Source organism: Streptopelia decaocto (assembly GCF_964273445.1).
Source record: "Streptopelia decaocto genome assembly, chromosome: 18".
In the NCBI taxonomy this organism is placed as follows: domain Eukaryota; kingdom Metazoa; phylum Chordata; class Aves; order Columbiformes; family Columbidae; genus Streptopelia; species Streptopelia decaocto.
The window spans coordinates 9412881-9429126 of NC_138673.1; the positions used below are offsets into that span (position 1 = coordinate 9412881).

At 40.4% G+C, this 16246-nt stretch overlaps 1 protein-coding gene across 10 annotated transcripts in view; it reads left to right on the plus strand.

The window, feature by feature from the left end:
• The window catches only part of USP32 (ubiquitin specific peptidase 32), a 57581-nt gene that overhangs the window by 13008 nt on the left and 28327 nt on the right, over positions 1-16246 (plus strand). For 9 of the 10 annotated variants that reach the window (XM_082068256.1, XM_082068254.1, XM_082068259.1 and 6 more), the window contains 4 exons: positions 6713-6840; positions 7900-8005; positions 8595-8713; positions 11731-11890. In XM_082068256.1, the coding sequence (XP_081924382.1) occupies positions 6713-6840; positions 7900-8005; positions 8595-8713; positions 11731-11890 (513 nt within the window). Of the gene's footprint in view, positions 1-6712; positions 6841-7899; positions 8006-8594; positions 8714-11730; positions 11891-13788; positions 13877-16246 lie in introns of those variants that run through there. The other variant, XM_082068255.1, reaches the window with a different exon arrangement.

The window sequence follows — 16246 nt, forward strand, 5'->3', positions numbered from 1 at the left end:
TAGTGACATGTGGCTGAGTTCTAGGAGATAGAGATGTGTGTTTCTTGGCTAAATAATCTAATAGTTTAAGAAAATTACTTTAAAAAATACGCTAACATTTGCAACAAGGCCTTTATTTGGTTTTGAGGCAAAATAGGAAATGCCTGAGAGAGGCTTGGATGAACGATAAAGCTGTTTGTAATGACCAGGGTTTCTTTCCCATTATATACATAAAATGGCGAAAGCACTGAAATAGTTACTTGAATCATCCCGTGCACTGAAGTGATTAGCTGTCACAGGTAGGGTGACCTGGCATATCAAGTGACATGCCGTGATCTCTCGGGTGTTTAAATCCTCCTCTCCCTTCTCCTTTTAGCCCATCACAACACGTAACAGCCTCTCCTCTACTCTTGCATGGAGATGTGCTGCTGGGGCTGCCAACATCGTGCTTACCACGGGGTGTACTGGGAGCAAAATCAGGAGCCCTTTTCTGGAGCAGTATTCATAAGGTGCACAGGTGGATGAGCTTACCAGTGCGCTAATGTGGAATGCACCGCAAACCGTCCCGAGGTTCTGCGACAAGGATGCTGTTCGAGCTCACTGGACAATCCTTTGAAGCTCTTTTGCTTAGTTTGAAGTCTCAGTTGGACCCAGAAGTTATGAGAGGCAATGTCAGCAGGCCAAAACAAGAGATAATTGCATTCTGCATAAAAATGTATTCTTCATCCTTTAAAACTAAAACCCATTACAAGCCCTTTTGAATTTTTCCTCATTAGCTGTGTTTTTTATTCACATTGTGTCTATCTTTTTGTTAGCTGATCTTTCAGTTGTCACCTACTCATACAATTTAATTCCATGTAAAGTATTTAATATAGAATGTATACTTACATTCCTTTTGTGTTTTGAATTGATATTCCTTATCTTAATTTGTAGTGATAATGGAAATGCTCAGGTTTTGTCCTCTGGCAGACCTTTGGCAGTGAGTCGTGAACTGAAATACTTTAACAGGTATATGCTACTGTCTCAGTGGAACTCCACAAATGATCATAAGACTCATTAAGTTGGATTTTTTGACACCTGTTTGAAATGATCAATTTTATGCATTAGTTTGGAATGTTGTTCTTTTAAAATTCTGAAACCCTGAAGGAAAAAATAGTGGAAGAAACTCAGAAGTCAGAGCAGAACAGGAAGTGCCCAATTTAATGAGTCCGGGATGCGGAGAAAAAGAACTGAAAGTATCGGGATAGTAATTATGAGAACTTCAGTTTTGCAGATTAGATTTGTTCTAAAAATGAACTTGAATATGGCATCATGAGTCTATTCTGGGCTGAAGAAGCACTTCCTTTCAATCCATGTTTCTGGTTGGTAGGTGTTACCAGAAACTAAATCTTATTCTGCACTGGAAATTTCCTAGTCTTTTCTAGATGGCTTTTACCACGTTTTCCCAGCAATGTGTTGCAGTTAAACCCTAGATTTTAGTTTACAAATTGGAAAAGTGGATTTGCACTCCCCATCGCTGAGGCAGCGTTACCTTAAGAAAAGTCAGCAGCAGCACTTGGCGCAGTCAGAACAGCATGCGCTGTATTCTGGGGAGGGTGGTTACCAGGGTTCTTATCAGTGGAAAAGTCATATAAGAACTTTTTGGTCTTTATTTTCCAATCTTGGACCTAACCACATGATTTTTCTTTTCCCAGACTGTATTTTTTAAATTAAAGAACAATGCACAGTATAGCTGCAAGATGGCTTATGCTCTGTGTTTAAAACCATGTAAACCGTGCACCTCTGCCCTGACCCGGCTGGGCCGCCGAGTGTCTTCTCCAGGGTCCCCAAGAACCGATTCGGAGCATCCAGTGCAGGAACAGCACCTTCTATTGGAAGAAGCTGTAAATGGTCTGACAGGGGCCTGTGACCACAAAGGTGACACCCTGTGATTAATGAGGGCTAGAAATGGCTTTATTGAGTCACTGGGGATGAGTTTACCAGTTCTTGAATTGATAGCAGTAATTACTTCTGTCCCTAATATTGCAGTTTATTGCACTTAAATTCATGGCCGTATGTATGGTAAATGTTACTTTAATTCTTAGGTTCCTGAATTTTCAGTTTCTTCCAGGTTTCTTTGGTAGCTCATAGGTTTGGACTGGTAAGCGTATAAAACCAAGCTCCTTTAATTCCTGAGGATGGAAGATACAGCCAATAACACTGAAGTGCTCAGATGGTGGGAGGATTATTTCCCTGTTGGGGCTATTATGTGGCAGTTCCTGTCCACACTGGGCTTGTGGGGAGGGTTGTCACAGAACCTGTGTTGATGGGCTTTGCTTGGAGCAAACATAATGCAAATAGCGATGTGACAGTGTGCGCCCCGGTGGAGAGACTTTACAGATGGATGAAACAGGCTAATAATGCTTAATGGCATTCTTTTTGAGAGTGGTAACTGCGAGAAGTAAGCTCTTTGAAGATTAAAAGCATCACATAAATGGTAAGTATTCATGTTACAGAAAATTGGCAAATCCTATTGTAATAACTAAATCTTCTTCCGCTCTGCACACACAAGATGTTAAACCTTTGATATGTATTATGGTTGGGTCTAATAGAACCAAGAACAGCTTTATCCCCAGGATGAGCCACTGCTACCAAAAAAAACCCCACAAAGAGTAGGTAGGGGGGAAAAAAATGGATGGAATAATTTGATTTTTAATTTTTTTTTAAACCAGAACTGTGTTGCTGTTATCCTTCCATTCCTTTTATTGGTAAATGTCATGTTAACACTGTTAAGTCTTTAGCGAGATGCACTGTGTCGTTTGAATGGTGCCATTTTTGAGACTATGTTTATGAAAGGTTCCTTAAGAGCGGATTAATTTGTCCATTAGGGGAGGCAGGATTTTTTTATTGTGTTTTAGTGGATCCCTTTTTGGCAGGGATGGCTGGCTGTGGAGCTTGTCTTTTTAGCCATAGCTGGTTCATTTATCTCATTTTGCAGTTTATTCTTCCTATTTGGGATTGTGCCCAAACGTGCTTTACATTCACTTGCACGTTTTACCTCTTTGGAACTTTTTAGCCTTGCTTTGGTTCTTGACAACTTCATAGCTGCAGCCATTAAGTCACAATAAAGACTAATGGAAAAAGTAATAAAATTTCCATGTATAACTAGGATGAAGGTTCCTGGGGGAAATATTGAGCAAGTGATTACAGGCAAGATAATTGTCTGGTTAGAGAATTATATGCCCTGTGAGTTTGATATTGAACCTGTAAAATTATCGCTTAAATATCAAAATATTAGAATTATTAAAACCCAGGCTGGAAGTCAGGAAGAGCCGGAGGTAGGTGAGTTTTGCTTGCTTTCTGCAGGATGATCGAGTTGTCTGTTTTATTAAAATTCAGGCTTGGTTATTTTTAGTAGAGAGTAAATGCAGTGTTATGCTGATGGTTGCAAATTATTGCTTACTTGGTATACTTGAGATCTGCAGGGCTGCGTTGGCTTTGTTTTAATTATTTTTTGAAGTGACATTGGGAATTCAGATTTTTGGACGCGGATTTGTAGAGTACTGCGGGCATTTTGATGCCTAGAGTTCAGGGAAACAGTATCAGCCCTTACTAGATACATTGTAAGATGCTTTAGTCAGATGAGATCAAAGTTTCTTGACCCTTCACCTTAACTGAACTTTTTATCGTCTGTTTTTTTCTTCCTGTTTACGCAGTAATTAGTTTCCTGTTTTGATTTTCACCATTGTCGATACATTGTGGTCTTCTGTCTTGATTTGGCGCTATTTTTTTTCTCCTGGTCACCCGTAAACTAGAATAAATAATTTCTGTTGATATAGCCAAATGAAATGTTTTAGGCTTCTGAGACCTAAAGATTTTATCAGGTTTTTGGTGCTGTTACTGCTGCTCATACTAATGGAAGTGGTGATTTGCACGTTGCTTTTGTGATTCTGCTGTGAACAGAGGTTACCAAATCACTGATGTGTTTTCAGCAGGCTTTACTTTAATTAGATGAAAGAAAACAAACACACGTGCTGTTTGTGTCAAGTTAGTTACAGATGATGTTAATTGGCTCCCAGTTTGTAGCAGCCGTGGCAGATTAACTCCTCCTACCCTCAGTGAAACTATTGGGATTCTGTCCTTGGCACTGATTAAAGCAGCTCCTCAGTAGTAGTTTATTGTACTTTTACAGAGTATCTTAGATCATTTATCAAACATCTGCCTGATGCAGAGTAGAATTTACATTCATTTTAGTGCTGAGACATTTAAGACGTGAAGATTTAAGTGTCTCTTGCCTGAATGTCTTGGGCAGTATTAAATTTCAAATGCTATACCTTTATTCTTTGCTACAGCAGATGAGTGTGTGCTTTTGAAAGCTGCGTTTTGCATCTCACTCTGTATCACCACAGCGTTTTACATGATTGTGCTTGGGTTTTGAAGCGCAGGGGAAGAAGCATTGGAAAGGAAGGTATTTTTTGTGGCTGGTCCAACTTTCCTAATAAATATTAAATAGGAATTTAAAGTGCGTTTATTGTGCTCACTCTCATTGCACATGTCACAGGCAAGGTACATAGTAATTATGTCATATAAGCTGTAATAAATCCATTAAGCCTGACTGACCACTTGTTTTAACCTTCAGAAGAAATGGTTTTTTCTTACAGTGCGTAACGTTGACGTGTGAACAGTTCCATCTTACGGAGCTGTGCTTGCTTGTGAATTTTGGTGCATCTGTAAATCTTTGAGCTTCCTGGCGAGATGGCTGGAGTGCAGCCCCACGCTGGGAGATGGGGAGATAAGCTGCTCGGTTCTTGCTTTTAGGTGCACATCAGTGGCTGGTGCCAAGCAGAGCCTGTGCTGCGTGCCAGTTCTGTTCTTGACTGCAGGAGTGTTCCTAGTGTTGTGTCTTTTGAAAAAATAAAGGTAGATTTTAACTACTTTCTTACAGCCTTTCTTGTCTGCAAAACTGGCCAGAGCTCTGCTGTAAGGATGATTTCCGCCAGCATAGTTTAGTTACACACAACTTAAGGTACATCTAAGGATGTGCTTCACTGTTACACAATGGGTAAGCAAAAAGAACAACATCTGCTGCCTCAAGAGAAATTGTGCTGCATACATTATTTATGTATACTGTTTGGACCACAGTTTTTATACAAAACAGGCTTTAGATTTGAGAGTGGGTGATTGAGCTTCAGGTAGAGTTTTGTTCTAAGAGGAAAACTCCAGGATGACTTGGTGATAAATATGTGGAGTGAAAGCGGTGGAAAGAGGGTGGTTTCTAGCACGGGATTGTTTGGAAGGCATTACACAAATCATTACCTGGACAGATGTGAGGCGAAAAAAAATATTAGGAGTCATAAATCCATATAAACAACATTAAGTTTAAGTAACACTATTAAACTAAAAATATCCTCGGCAGTTGAATGAGCTGAAGGTTTGTTACAATTACTGTAAGTTGTGGTGACGTTTTTAGCTGAGGTTGCATGGTTTCATTTAAACTTTATTAAACAAACTGGAGCTCAAATATTCCCTGGAGAGCTGGAAGCAGCACTAATCTTCTGTTAAACTGTCGTTAACTCCACTGGAAACCATCCAGCCAAGGTAACGTAGAGGAGGTTTGTATTAGTGAAAGTTGCCTAGGAAGAATGACATAGTCTGTGACTTTTTAATGAATGAATGAGTTGAAATGTAGAAGGTTTGGAGACAGTACTGGATTAAACTCAAAGTGTTCGGTTTTCTTTTGGCTGACAAAAAGCTTGACAAGCTTTTAGCCATGCCATTGTTGTTTCTGTCTGGCTTGTTATATCAAGGAAAGGAAAACGCTTTACTATAAATGCAGTGAAGTAGGTACCATGTACGGCAGCATTTCTTCTGGCCTCGAGATGGTCAGTCGCTCTTTCTACACCACACGGTAACCTGCATTGGTCCGGGTCACGGTGTGTTCTCTGATTTCTGACAAAGGACTTGGTTTGTTCAGTGAGATGCTTCACTTCTACACTTTGTTAGAAAGTTGCTGTGTGCTTGTAAAACCCAAACGCAGGGACTGCTTTTCAGGAAGCTCTTGTGCAAGTACGAACGGGACGTCATCGAACTGTTCATGCTTACAGATTGTGAACAAGTTTGAACAGGTTTTAGCTGACAATCAGATTCTGACTGTGCAAGAAGATCTTAGGTGAAGAGTTACATTTATTCCAAAGTTTAACAGTATTATTTCCATTAAATTTATGCTTCATTGTACTGTCTTATCAGCGTGTAAGTGGTGGTATTTTTTTTATATGGAACAATAGACTGGTTGCTAGATGAAGCTACCTGAAGCATGCTGCTGGAACTGCTCTTGATAATAGTCACCACTGTTGGCTACAGATTGTTTCTCTGGCTTATATGCAATATAAAATTGATCATAAAGCAAGCTTATTTGCCTTTTGTGTGACAATAATGGTGCTTAATTTAGAACAAATTATAATACGCTATTGTAGTCAGAGAAAACTTAGGCAGTGAACTGTTGTAATAATTGATGTTAACTTTAGGTCTACCTCACGTCTCTCTTTTTGGGAAGATTAGGTTATTAGATCTCATTTGCTAGTAGTCAGGTTTTCCCACTATGGAGGTGAAATCATGCATTTAATTTCTCTCTATCTTTTCATTGTAAAGGTAAAATATAAGGTGTATAGGATTTGGAGGGTCCTTAAGCCATTACATTTCTGCGACCTTTTTGCTGACCGACTATATGTTTTTCCTCTCTACTTTCTCAACACAGTTACAGACATAGAGCTAAAGCGACTGAAAGATGCTTTCAAGAGAACTTGTGGACTCTCGTATTATATGACTCAACAGTGCTTCATCAGGGAAGTTCTTGGCGATGGAGTTCCTCCAAAAGTTGCTGAGGTAACCCAGGAACTTGCTATTTTTCTGGGCAGGCATACGCAGTTGATAACATACATCTGTAGATGTGCACACCCAAATATGCCTGCACAGATCTACGAGGTAGTTTAATTTCTTTCCCTTTTTCGTACAATACCACAATGTACGTTGAACCCATTACCCCTTGTCCTACCATTGGTTGTCACCGAGAAGAGCCTGGCTCCATCCTCCTGACACTCACCCTTTAGATATCTGTAAACATGAATGAGGTCACCCCTCAGTCTCCTCTTGTCCAGCTCCAGAGCCCCAGCTCCCTCAGCCTTTCCTCACACGGGAGATGCTCCACTCCCTTCAGCATCTTTGTTGCCCTGCGCTGGACCCTCTCCAGCAGTTCCCTGTCCTGCTGGAACTGAGGGGCCACAACTGGACACAATATTCCAGGTGTGGTCTCCCCAGGGCAGAGTAGAGCGGAAGGAGAACCTCTCTGACCTACTGACCACCCCCTTCTAACCCACCCCAGGTACCACTGGCCTTCCTGCACCTCTTCTAGTCGGCTCCTCCGCCCTTTGCATCAGAAAGTTATCTAAAAAAAAATCCATCCTTCACACATGCATGTTTAAAAAATTATTTTCTTTCATAATGTGGCCCCTGTCTTGAGAGAGAAATTAAAATATTGTTAGCAGAGAAGAAAAAGATTAGCCAGACCTTCCCAATGATGTCTTGCTCCATGTCAGTTCTAATCACAGCTTCTATTTCTGGGATCTTCTGTGTTATTGACCTTGCAAGCAGCGTACATGTCTATGTCTTCCAGTTTTGTTTAGATAATGTGAGTAGGGAAGTGTGCATTGCAAAAGGTTTAACACTGTGGTAGATTTACTTTTTTTTCTAAGCTTAACATCACAGAAAAAAAGAACAAAGAAAAGATTATTACTTGCTTCTGTAATATAGTTAACAGTTCAGTTTTTATGTGAGTATTCAAGTGCTTAACAGGAAAAATTGCAATGTATTGTCTCAGTATAAGTTGTTGCTTTTAGTTCTGACAACTCTGTTCTCCGTGTTAACTTGTCTGTTTTATTCTTCTAGGTTATCTACTGTTCATTTGGAGGAATATCCAAAGGGCTGCACTTCAATAACTTGATAGTCGGATTAGTTCTGCTTACAAGAGGCAAAGAGGAAGAGAAAGCAAAATGTAAGTAATGGAACTTACAACATTAACAAAACAGTGGATAGTGAGTGTAAAATACACTTACATAGACCAAACATAAACTGTGTTAGATACTAAGTCCCTGTTTTTATACATAACCAGGGCATACGATTGTCAATATAGTAGGGTTTTTAGAAATGTTTAGCTGTATATTTTGAAATTCAGTGCATTTTAGTTTTCTATACTCAACCAAAATGAGATATTTGATAAGTCATGAATGTAAATGTTAGGATCCTACAGAAAGACTGTTATTCACTGTATGTGGGCAGAGGAAGGAGGATGGCATTGATATTTTTCAAAACAAGTGAAAGCATCTGCCTACTGACTTCTGTTGTTTTGTCTTCATTGTTAATCTGACTTGATAATATTGATTTTCCTTTTGATTAGTGGACAATGGTAAACTAAAAAGGAGACACTTCTTGACCTTAACCTTGTTGAGCTGCAGTGAAATGGAATCAATCTAAGTTTGTAGTGCTTTGGTTGCACAGCTTTTGGCATTCTCAGCCAGTTGTAAGCCTAATATTTGAAGAATGTAACTACCGTAGTTGCTTAAACATAATCTTTACTTCTTCAGACATCTTCAGTCTCTTTTCTAATGAATCTGGGAGTTATGTTGTCCGTGAAGAGATGGAGAAGATGCTGCATGTGGTTGACGGGAAGGTCCCAGAGTCACTCAAGAAATGTTTCTCCGAGGTATTTCCTACAGCTTTTATCCTATTGCTTTTACAAAAAAGTGAAAAATTACATTGGGTAGTTTGTTTTTCTCTGAGATGTGTTTGCTTGTGCATGTCTGGGAACAAATTGACCTTGTTTAAATTGGGTAAAAGCTCGTCGTTTTTTATGTTGTAATATTACAAGTAATTTGTATTGATGCAAATAGCAGCTTGGTATATAAGTGTGGGCATTCTCCGTGCTGCTTTACCTTCTGTGCTAGTTTGATGGATACCGTTCCCCAAGGATAATCATGTTGTCAAGTGAATTTAAATACTAATACTGTTAGTGGAGTTTTATTAATTAGCGCAGACATTTTATTGCAATTGGGGAAGAAATCTAGAACACAGATCTGAGAGGGGAGAGAAAATCTGCATCCCGGATTTAGAAATGCCTGCCAGCACTGGTTGCTTAAAAAATACTAGTTTTATAGCATTACTTTTGTCTCTCTGTGCCTGCCAGGACCTACAACATATATTTATACTTTAGGCTGTTTGAGAGATGCAATCTTTATGAAGCTTGCTGAAGTCCTTCTCTAAACCAGGGTGTCGTTACTTTTAAATATTCACAGGTATTTGTTTGGCACTGGGGATCCTGAAGAACTGTCAAGTTTTTGTGCTTTGTTTGCTTCATTCGGTATCAGAGGACTACAAATCAGCAAAATCTAGTCATTGTTATACATTCCACTGAAACACTGATCGACTAGAAGCTTCATTTGTGGATATTAGATTACTTAATTACCTTAAATTTTATTGTATTCTATTGAAGATGACTTTGATTATGGGCACTGGCTGAGGCAGACGCCTCTAATCTGGCAGGGGTATCATCTTGGCTCTGTGGGCAGTGATTACATTCTTCATTCTTGGCTGGAACCATAAATCATATGTATACTGCAGGCTGGTTTCTGGAGCTGACCCACTTCAGTATTTCCTATTTATAATTTCCCGTCAATATGGCGAGATGAATTATACCCTAAGAGTTAATTGCACGCTGTCCAAGAAATCCAGAAATACTTTATGAAGACTTGCAGGAAGAGAAGTATCAATCTGGCCTCATACCATTTTCCTGCTCAAGAAAATGCTGTATATTGATTTTTCTTTTAAAATGAAAATAGTGTAATAACCCACTTAGCAAAATTTACTGGGCTGTTAATCATAGCCGGTCATGGCTGGAGAGTGAGAAAGTTTAATGTTTCTGCTGCCGTACAGCGGATGAGTTTGTGCTCTCAAGAGTGATGTTTATAGGTACTTCTCAGCAGTTCCCTGTTTAACCACGCAGGTCTCCTGGCTCCCTTCCTTGACTTCCTACGTGTCGGGATGCTCTGATCTTGTGCCCGGTAGAAACAGTCCCTGAACACTAACCAACTCTCTTGGGCCCCTTTACCTTCATGCAGCCTTGCCCACGGGATTTCCCCCAGCAATTGCCTGAAAAGGCCAAAGGCCAAGGAAGTTAAAATCCCCCACCACAACCAGGGCCTGTGACTGTGAGGCTGCTCTCAGCTCTCTGTAGAGGCCTCATCAACTTCCTCACCCTGATCTGGTGGCCTAGAATAGACACCCACAATAGTATCACGCTTGCCATGCTGCCCCTTAACTTTCACCCATAGACTCAACTCGCTCCTCAGCCGTGCCTGGACAATACTCAATACATTGTAGTTGCTCTCTCACATAAAGAGCAACTCCACCAGCACGCCTGGCTGGCCTGTCTTTCCTGAAAAGGACACAGCCATCCATGCCCACATTCCAGCCGTGTGTGCTGTCCCACCTTGTCTCTGTAATTGCCACCAGATCATAATCTCCTGCCCTAACACAGGTTTCTAACTCCTCCTGCTTATTCCCCACGCTGCACGCATTGGTGTGCAGGCATTTCAGAGAGCGAGCTCAGCACTCCGATTTCACCCCAGGGCTATGGGGGTCCTCCCAGCCTTCACGAACTCTAGAGTGATGCCCCACTGATGCAAGCCCAGATACAACCCCATCCCCCTTTGAGTGTAGTTAAAGCTCTCCAAATGAGCCCTGCTAATTCCTGGCCCAGCATCCTTTTGTCCCTGCAAGATAAACCTTTCCCACGTATCACTGTTTGGACGGGTGTCTTGTAAAACCAGCCATTACCAAAGAACCCAAAGCCCTGCCTGTAGCACCAGTCCTGGAGCCAATTGTTTACAGACTGAGATTTTCTATTCCATCCCATATCATCACCCAAAACTGGAAGGAGGGAAGAGAAAATCACTTGAGCCCCAGACTCTTTTACCATCTGTCCCAAGGCCTTGAAATCTTTCTTCATTCCCCTCGGACTGCGGGATGCAGCTTCCTCCCCATCTGTCTGGAAGATCAGCAGTGGGTAGGAGTCAGTTGGGCGCACCAGGTTGGGGAGCGTCCTGGTGATGTCCCTGATCCGGGCTCCAGGTAGACTGTACACTTCCCTACAATGGGGGTCAGCTCTGCAGATCGGGCCCTCCGTCCCTCTCAGAAGGGAATTGCCTACTACAGTTACCCTTCTTTCTTTCTTATTTGAGGTGGTCTTGAGGCATGGGGTCAACTGCCTCTTTCTATGTGACCTCGAAAGTGGGCCTTGCACCACAGCCTCACCTACCTCCTCTTCAAGAATGTCGATGATTTTATAGCACCTGTCATTTGGCACATAAGAGCTTTTATCTATCATAATAAATTTAAGTTCATAAAACCACTGTTATTTCGAGTTCTAAGCAACCATTTTTCTTCTGATGCCCTTAACCTGAGATTCAGAGTAAATGACTTTCCAAAGGCCACATTGAGTAGGTGGCTGAAATGCAGAGAGCGCTGAGGAGTCTGATTTCCCTCCCAGTGCTGTATTTCAGAAAGAAATGGAAAAACAGACATGGCTCCCAAGAAAAAAAAGTTATTTTAGTACTTATTTTTACAGATAGTCCCAATTCTTGTTCATGCAGCTGGATGGTTCCTGTTTACTGGTACTGAGAAAGCAGAGAAAAACAGTTTATATTTTCTTTTTTGTTCTTATAGGGTGAAAAGGTAAACTATGAGAAGTTCAGGGTTTGGCTCTTGCACAACAAAGATGCTTTCACGTTTTCCCGCTGGCTGCTGTCTGGAGGTGTGTATGTGACACTGACCGACGACAGCGATACCCCCACCTTCTACCAAACCCTGGCTGGAGTCACACACTGTGAGTAAAGCTGTCAAATGAAAAGGAACTTGTGAAACTTGCCAGTGCAATTATGAGTTTCTCGACTGGGTCGCAGCGTCGCCCACTCCCGACTGAACCTTCAGACCCTCCTGCCAAGCCTTAGCTCCTCTCGCAGTGTGCTTCCCATCAAACGTCTTGAATAATATGTCAGAGACATGAAAAATAGCGGTGATAAAAATAGTGAAAGTTATTAACATTGATTTAGAAACAGACAGCGAACATTTTATTGCAAAGCATCAGTGACTCCATTTAAATTTGCTTAATGAACCAAGGTAGCAGGGAAAAAGGGAACTCTGATTTTTCATTTGTAAATAAGATTTTTTTTAAACGCAGATGGCTTTAATTATATTTCTCAAAACATAATTAGAAATGAAATTTTGAAGTTCCAGAAAGTCGCACACACTTGCTGCTTTTAATCAAATTTTGTTCCATTTCACTTAAATCATAAATATGAATCATTTCATCTGAAAGCTACCAAAATAACTTAAGTTCCTCTTGGACCTTTGTTCCTAAAAACCAGTTTCAGGAATACAGGTCTGTCCTACACCTGAGTACTGACCAACTAGCAGTAGTTGGGATTTTCTCAGGTGTTGAACAGCACTGTAGTGGAGCATGTAAATTATCCTAAATACTCCCCCAAATCACTATACATCCTTAATAATTATGAATTAAACATTTAATCTTCTCTGGTACTCTAGGTCCAAGTGGGCTTATATACTCAGGTTTTCAGTCCTTTTCTGTGGGGAGAATAGTCCCATTTGTCAGAGGAGTTCCTGGGTTCAAACTGACAGACCACGTAATTTGTGCTGCTTTGTTATCTGGTTCCTTGTTAAATAGCATCCTAATTCTGCTTTGAATTGAAGAGGCTCTCTTCTGTTGCCTGAAAAATGCATCAAAATGCTCCTTTTTCTGACAGCTCTTATGTACTGAGATGCAGTAAGACAGTATGTAATCAGTATGATGATTACATTTTAGAACACACAGTTTTTGCTAATTTAACATAATCAATGAGAGAAGCCCTGGACAACCAGACAGCATGGTTGAAGTGGAAGAGTTTTTGAAACATGATACAACTCAAACTCAGTGGGGTGGAAATAACCTGTCAGAGATGGATTTATAAACCTGTAGGGCTTTATGGTCAGATGAGGATGTGAGTATGTAAAAGGAAAGTGAAATGAAGAGATCCCGTAACTTCACTCACACTAGAAGGCTGTCCGGATGTTAAACGCACGTTCTGTACCTTCCCACTTCAGCTGTGGTACCGCTCTTGAAACATCACCTCTTAGCGATGTATGGAAGGCCGCTAGAAGACACTTCTGAAGATTTTGGATTTATTAAATGTGCCTTTCGGAGCACATTTCATTCTGTGCTCTTTTTCTGCCAAGTGCCTGAACACTTGTGCTTTGAGAGCAACCGTGGTGTCTAATAACTCTTCTGTATGGGTTCCCATCTTTAAGGCACTGATAATCTATATTCTGCTTGGTAAACACCTGGGTAATTGTGTCGGACACACACAAAGGTCTTGGTTGAAGTTACAATATTCCCTTCTCTGTGTGTCTGCTTTTTAATTAGGGAAAAAAAGAAAAAGATGAAAGATTACAGCAGACTAGGCCAATAAGAAGCAGCCTCAGTGTCACTTAATCTGCATCTTGCCACTTCGTTATCCTCTTAGCTCCCAGGCTATTTTATGTCTTGCAACGCAGCCTCTGTGCCCACGTCCCAGAGTCTTCTGCGTGTTGATTCGAAAGCATCCAAAAAGCGTATTTAGTCAGAAATGCCGTTTGGTGTTCGGTCGTTGGGTCTCTGGTTCTGACTCGGCCGCGATGAAGAGCTCTGTGTGCCGCTGGGGACGGGGCTGGCGTGCAGGATGTCATGGTAAACAGCAGAACGAGCCGAGTTCCAGGTAAAATGTTTGGAATATGGTATGCTTCTACTGCTGCGAACCAGACAGGATTGTACCAATAGGTGGGTAAAAATTACATCTCTAAAATATATTGAAATACATAGTTAATTCTGGTGTTGTAAAGAATTTAGTAGATAGTGCCTGAAATGAAAACACTGTTTTTTTTTTTTTCTAAGAAGAAAATTCATGGCTTGCTCCCTATGTAATATTTAAGAAGGGTGTGCATTTCATGAAAATAGCATTAAAATGAAGGATGCTTTTTTTGTAGTGTTTATCACTGCCATGCAGCCTGATGGTCAATCACAGTATGGCAGCTGGTTTAAAATTAACTCATTTTTAGTAGATTTATGGTTTCTCAGTTGCGTATTTTTGCTGAACGTGTTTGTTTACCTGTTCTTCCTTCACTAGATGAAGACTGTGGCTTAAGTGTGCTTGACATTATCAGTCTAATTCTCAGAGAACTGGACTATGAAACATGACTCATAATTATTTGTATCTGAAAGGTTTTCATATTTGTAATGGACAAGTGATGAGGGAGACATAAAATAGCAGATGGTAGTAAACTGGTAGTATATGCTTAAATTTCACAGGTGCGTAATATCTCCATGTGACCTTGAATAATCGTTTGATATATTTAATTGTCAAAATGAACATGTACTTGGCCTAGAAAGCCGGTCCGTTTTGATGGTTTGGACTCTATTGTATACAGTCATCTGAAGTTATTTGAAATTTGAACTACAGAATGAAAGCCCAGTTCTCAGTTCCTGTCATGATCTGAACAGGCATTAGTAGTAAAGTTTTAAGGTAAAATACTTTGTCCATATAAAACCTCTTTAGAAGATGGCGTTTTCATAAATGTTACTATATATTTGGATAATAAGTACAGTCTGCTTTTATCAAGCTTGATTTAAACTTCATCAACAAATATTGTTGTGTGTATATATCATAAATTGCAAGTTTCCTTTTAGTTTACATTTACTGAGGAATAGATGGTGCACTACATATACCGAGGTTGATTTACGAGATTCACAGACTGTTAGGGATTGGAAGGGACCTCGATGGGATTGGATGACCTCATGGTCACCCTGCTGTCCCCAGGACCCCCAGGTCCCTTTCCCTTACGCTGCTCTCTAATAGGTCATTCCCCAACTTACACTGGAACCTGGGGTTGTTCCTACCCAGATACAAGACTCTACACTCGCCCTTGTTATATTTCATTAATACGTGCAGAACAATCACTCTGGAGAAATCAAATGACGTAACAGTTGGCTTTTCAGCTGCAGGGTTAAACTTTCACGTGTGCTGTAATCCCATAAGTCTTTCTCTGTTTTATGTAAGTGAAACTATTGCAGTGGGCTACAATTCCTTGTTATTGTGAATAGAAAACAGCCTTTTGTCACATTTTGTCACTGTTACCAGTGTAGCACTTATACCAATACTTATGAGCTATTCTTTTGAAGATTATTTGAAAATCCTTTGGTTTTTAAATGACCACGTAATTGCAACCACTGCTTGGCAGAAAGGCACATAAGTTGCTTTCTGATAACCCGTCTTTTCTGAGATTAACGTAAATGCTTTGCCATCTTAGTGCTGTACAAACTACCTGTGAAGTACAATTTAAAAAGCACAGTACGACTGGCTTCTGCTGGAGATATTTGAGAATGTTTTATTTTGCCAGAGAACATTTCCATTCTTAATTACTGAAGATAAATAACGCACCTGCCAGTAAGAGCAGGTTTCTGCAGATCTGCTCCTCACGAAGCCAATGGGAGCTTCCTTCCGCGTTTAGAATATTCTCAGTGTTGCGTCAGTTCAAGAATGAAGCGCAACTGGCACATTTGTTGTTCTTCCTAGTCACAAGGGTAGATTACAAGGAAACAAAGTGATTTACATGCTCATGCTCAGGAGAGTTTGCATAATGCTTTTGTATTTGCTAATCAGAACAATAATGTATATGTGCGATTCTTGTAAATGTCAGTACAAACATGCCCCTTATGTGCAGTTGTTTAGGTGCTATAATGCTACTGGGATTCTCTTCCTGTACTTAAGGTGCTGTCTCATAAAGTGGCTTTTACCTTTCATTCGTTATTTTACTTTTTGTTTATTTCTGTTCTTGGAACTCCCCGAGTGCACTTTGATTTCCTGCAGAATGCTGGTACTTCAGTCCCATGTTGTGTCCCACAGGACGCGTTTTCACTCTTTCTTTGCTAGTTAGACTGTCTAAAAATGTTTTGCAGGAAGATGCAAACCCCTCTCACTCCTCTAACTACTTCAAATATTAATATGTCGTAATTTTTTTTCCAAACTTTCTCCTTATGAGGGTATCATATAGTTTGTGGTGCACTGCGTGATGTGTCTGCTGGGTAGTTACAAGTAGTAAATGCTTATTGTAGGTTACTTAAGTTACTATTCTGATTGAATTACTACTCCTG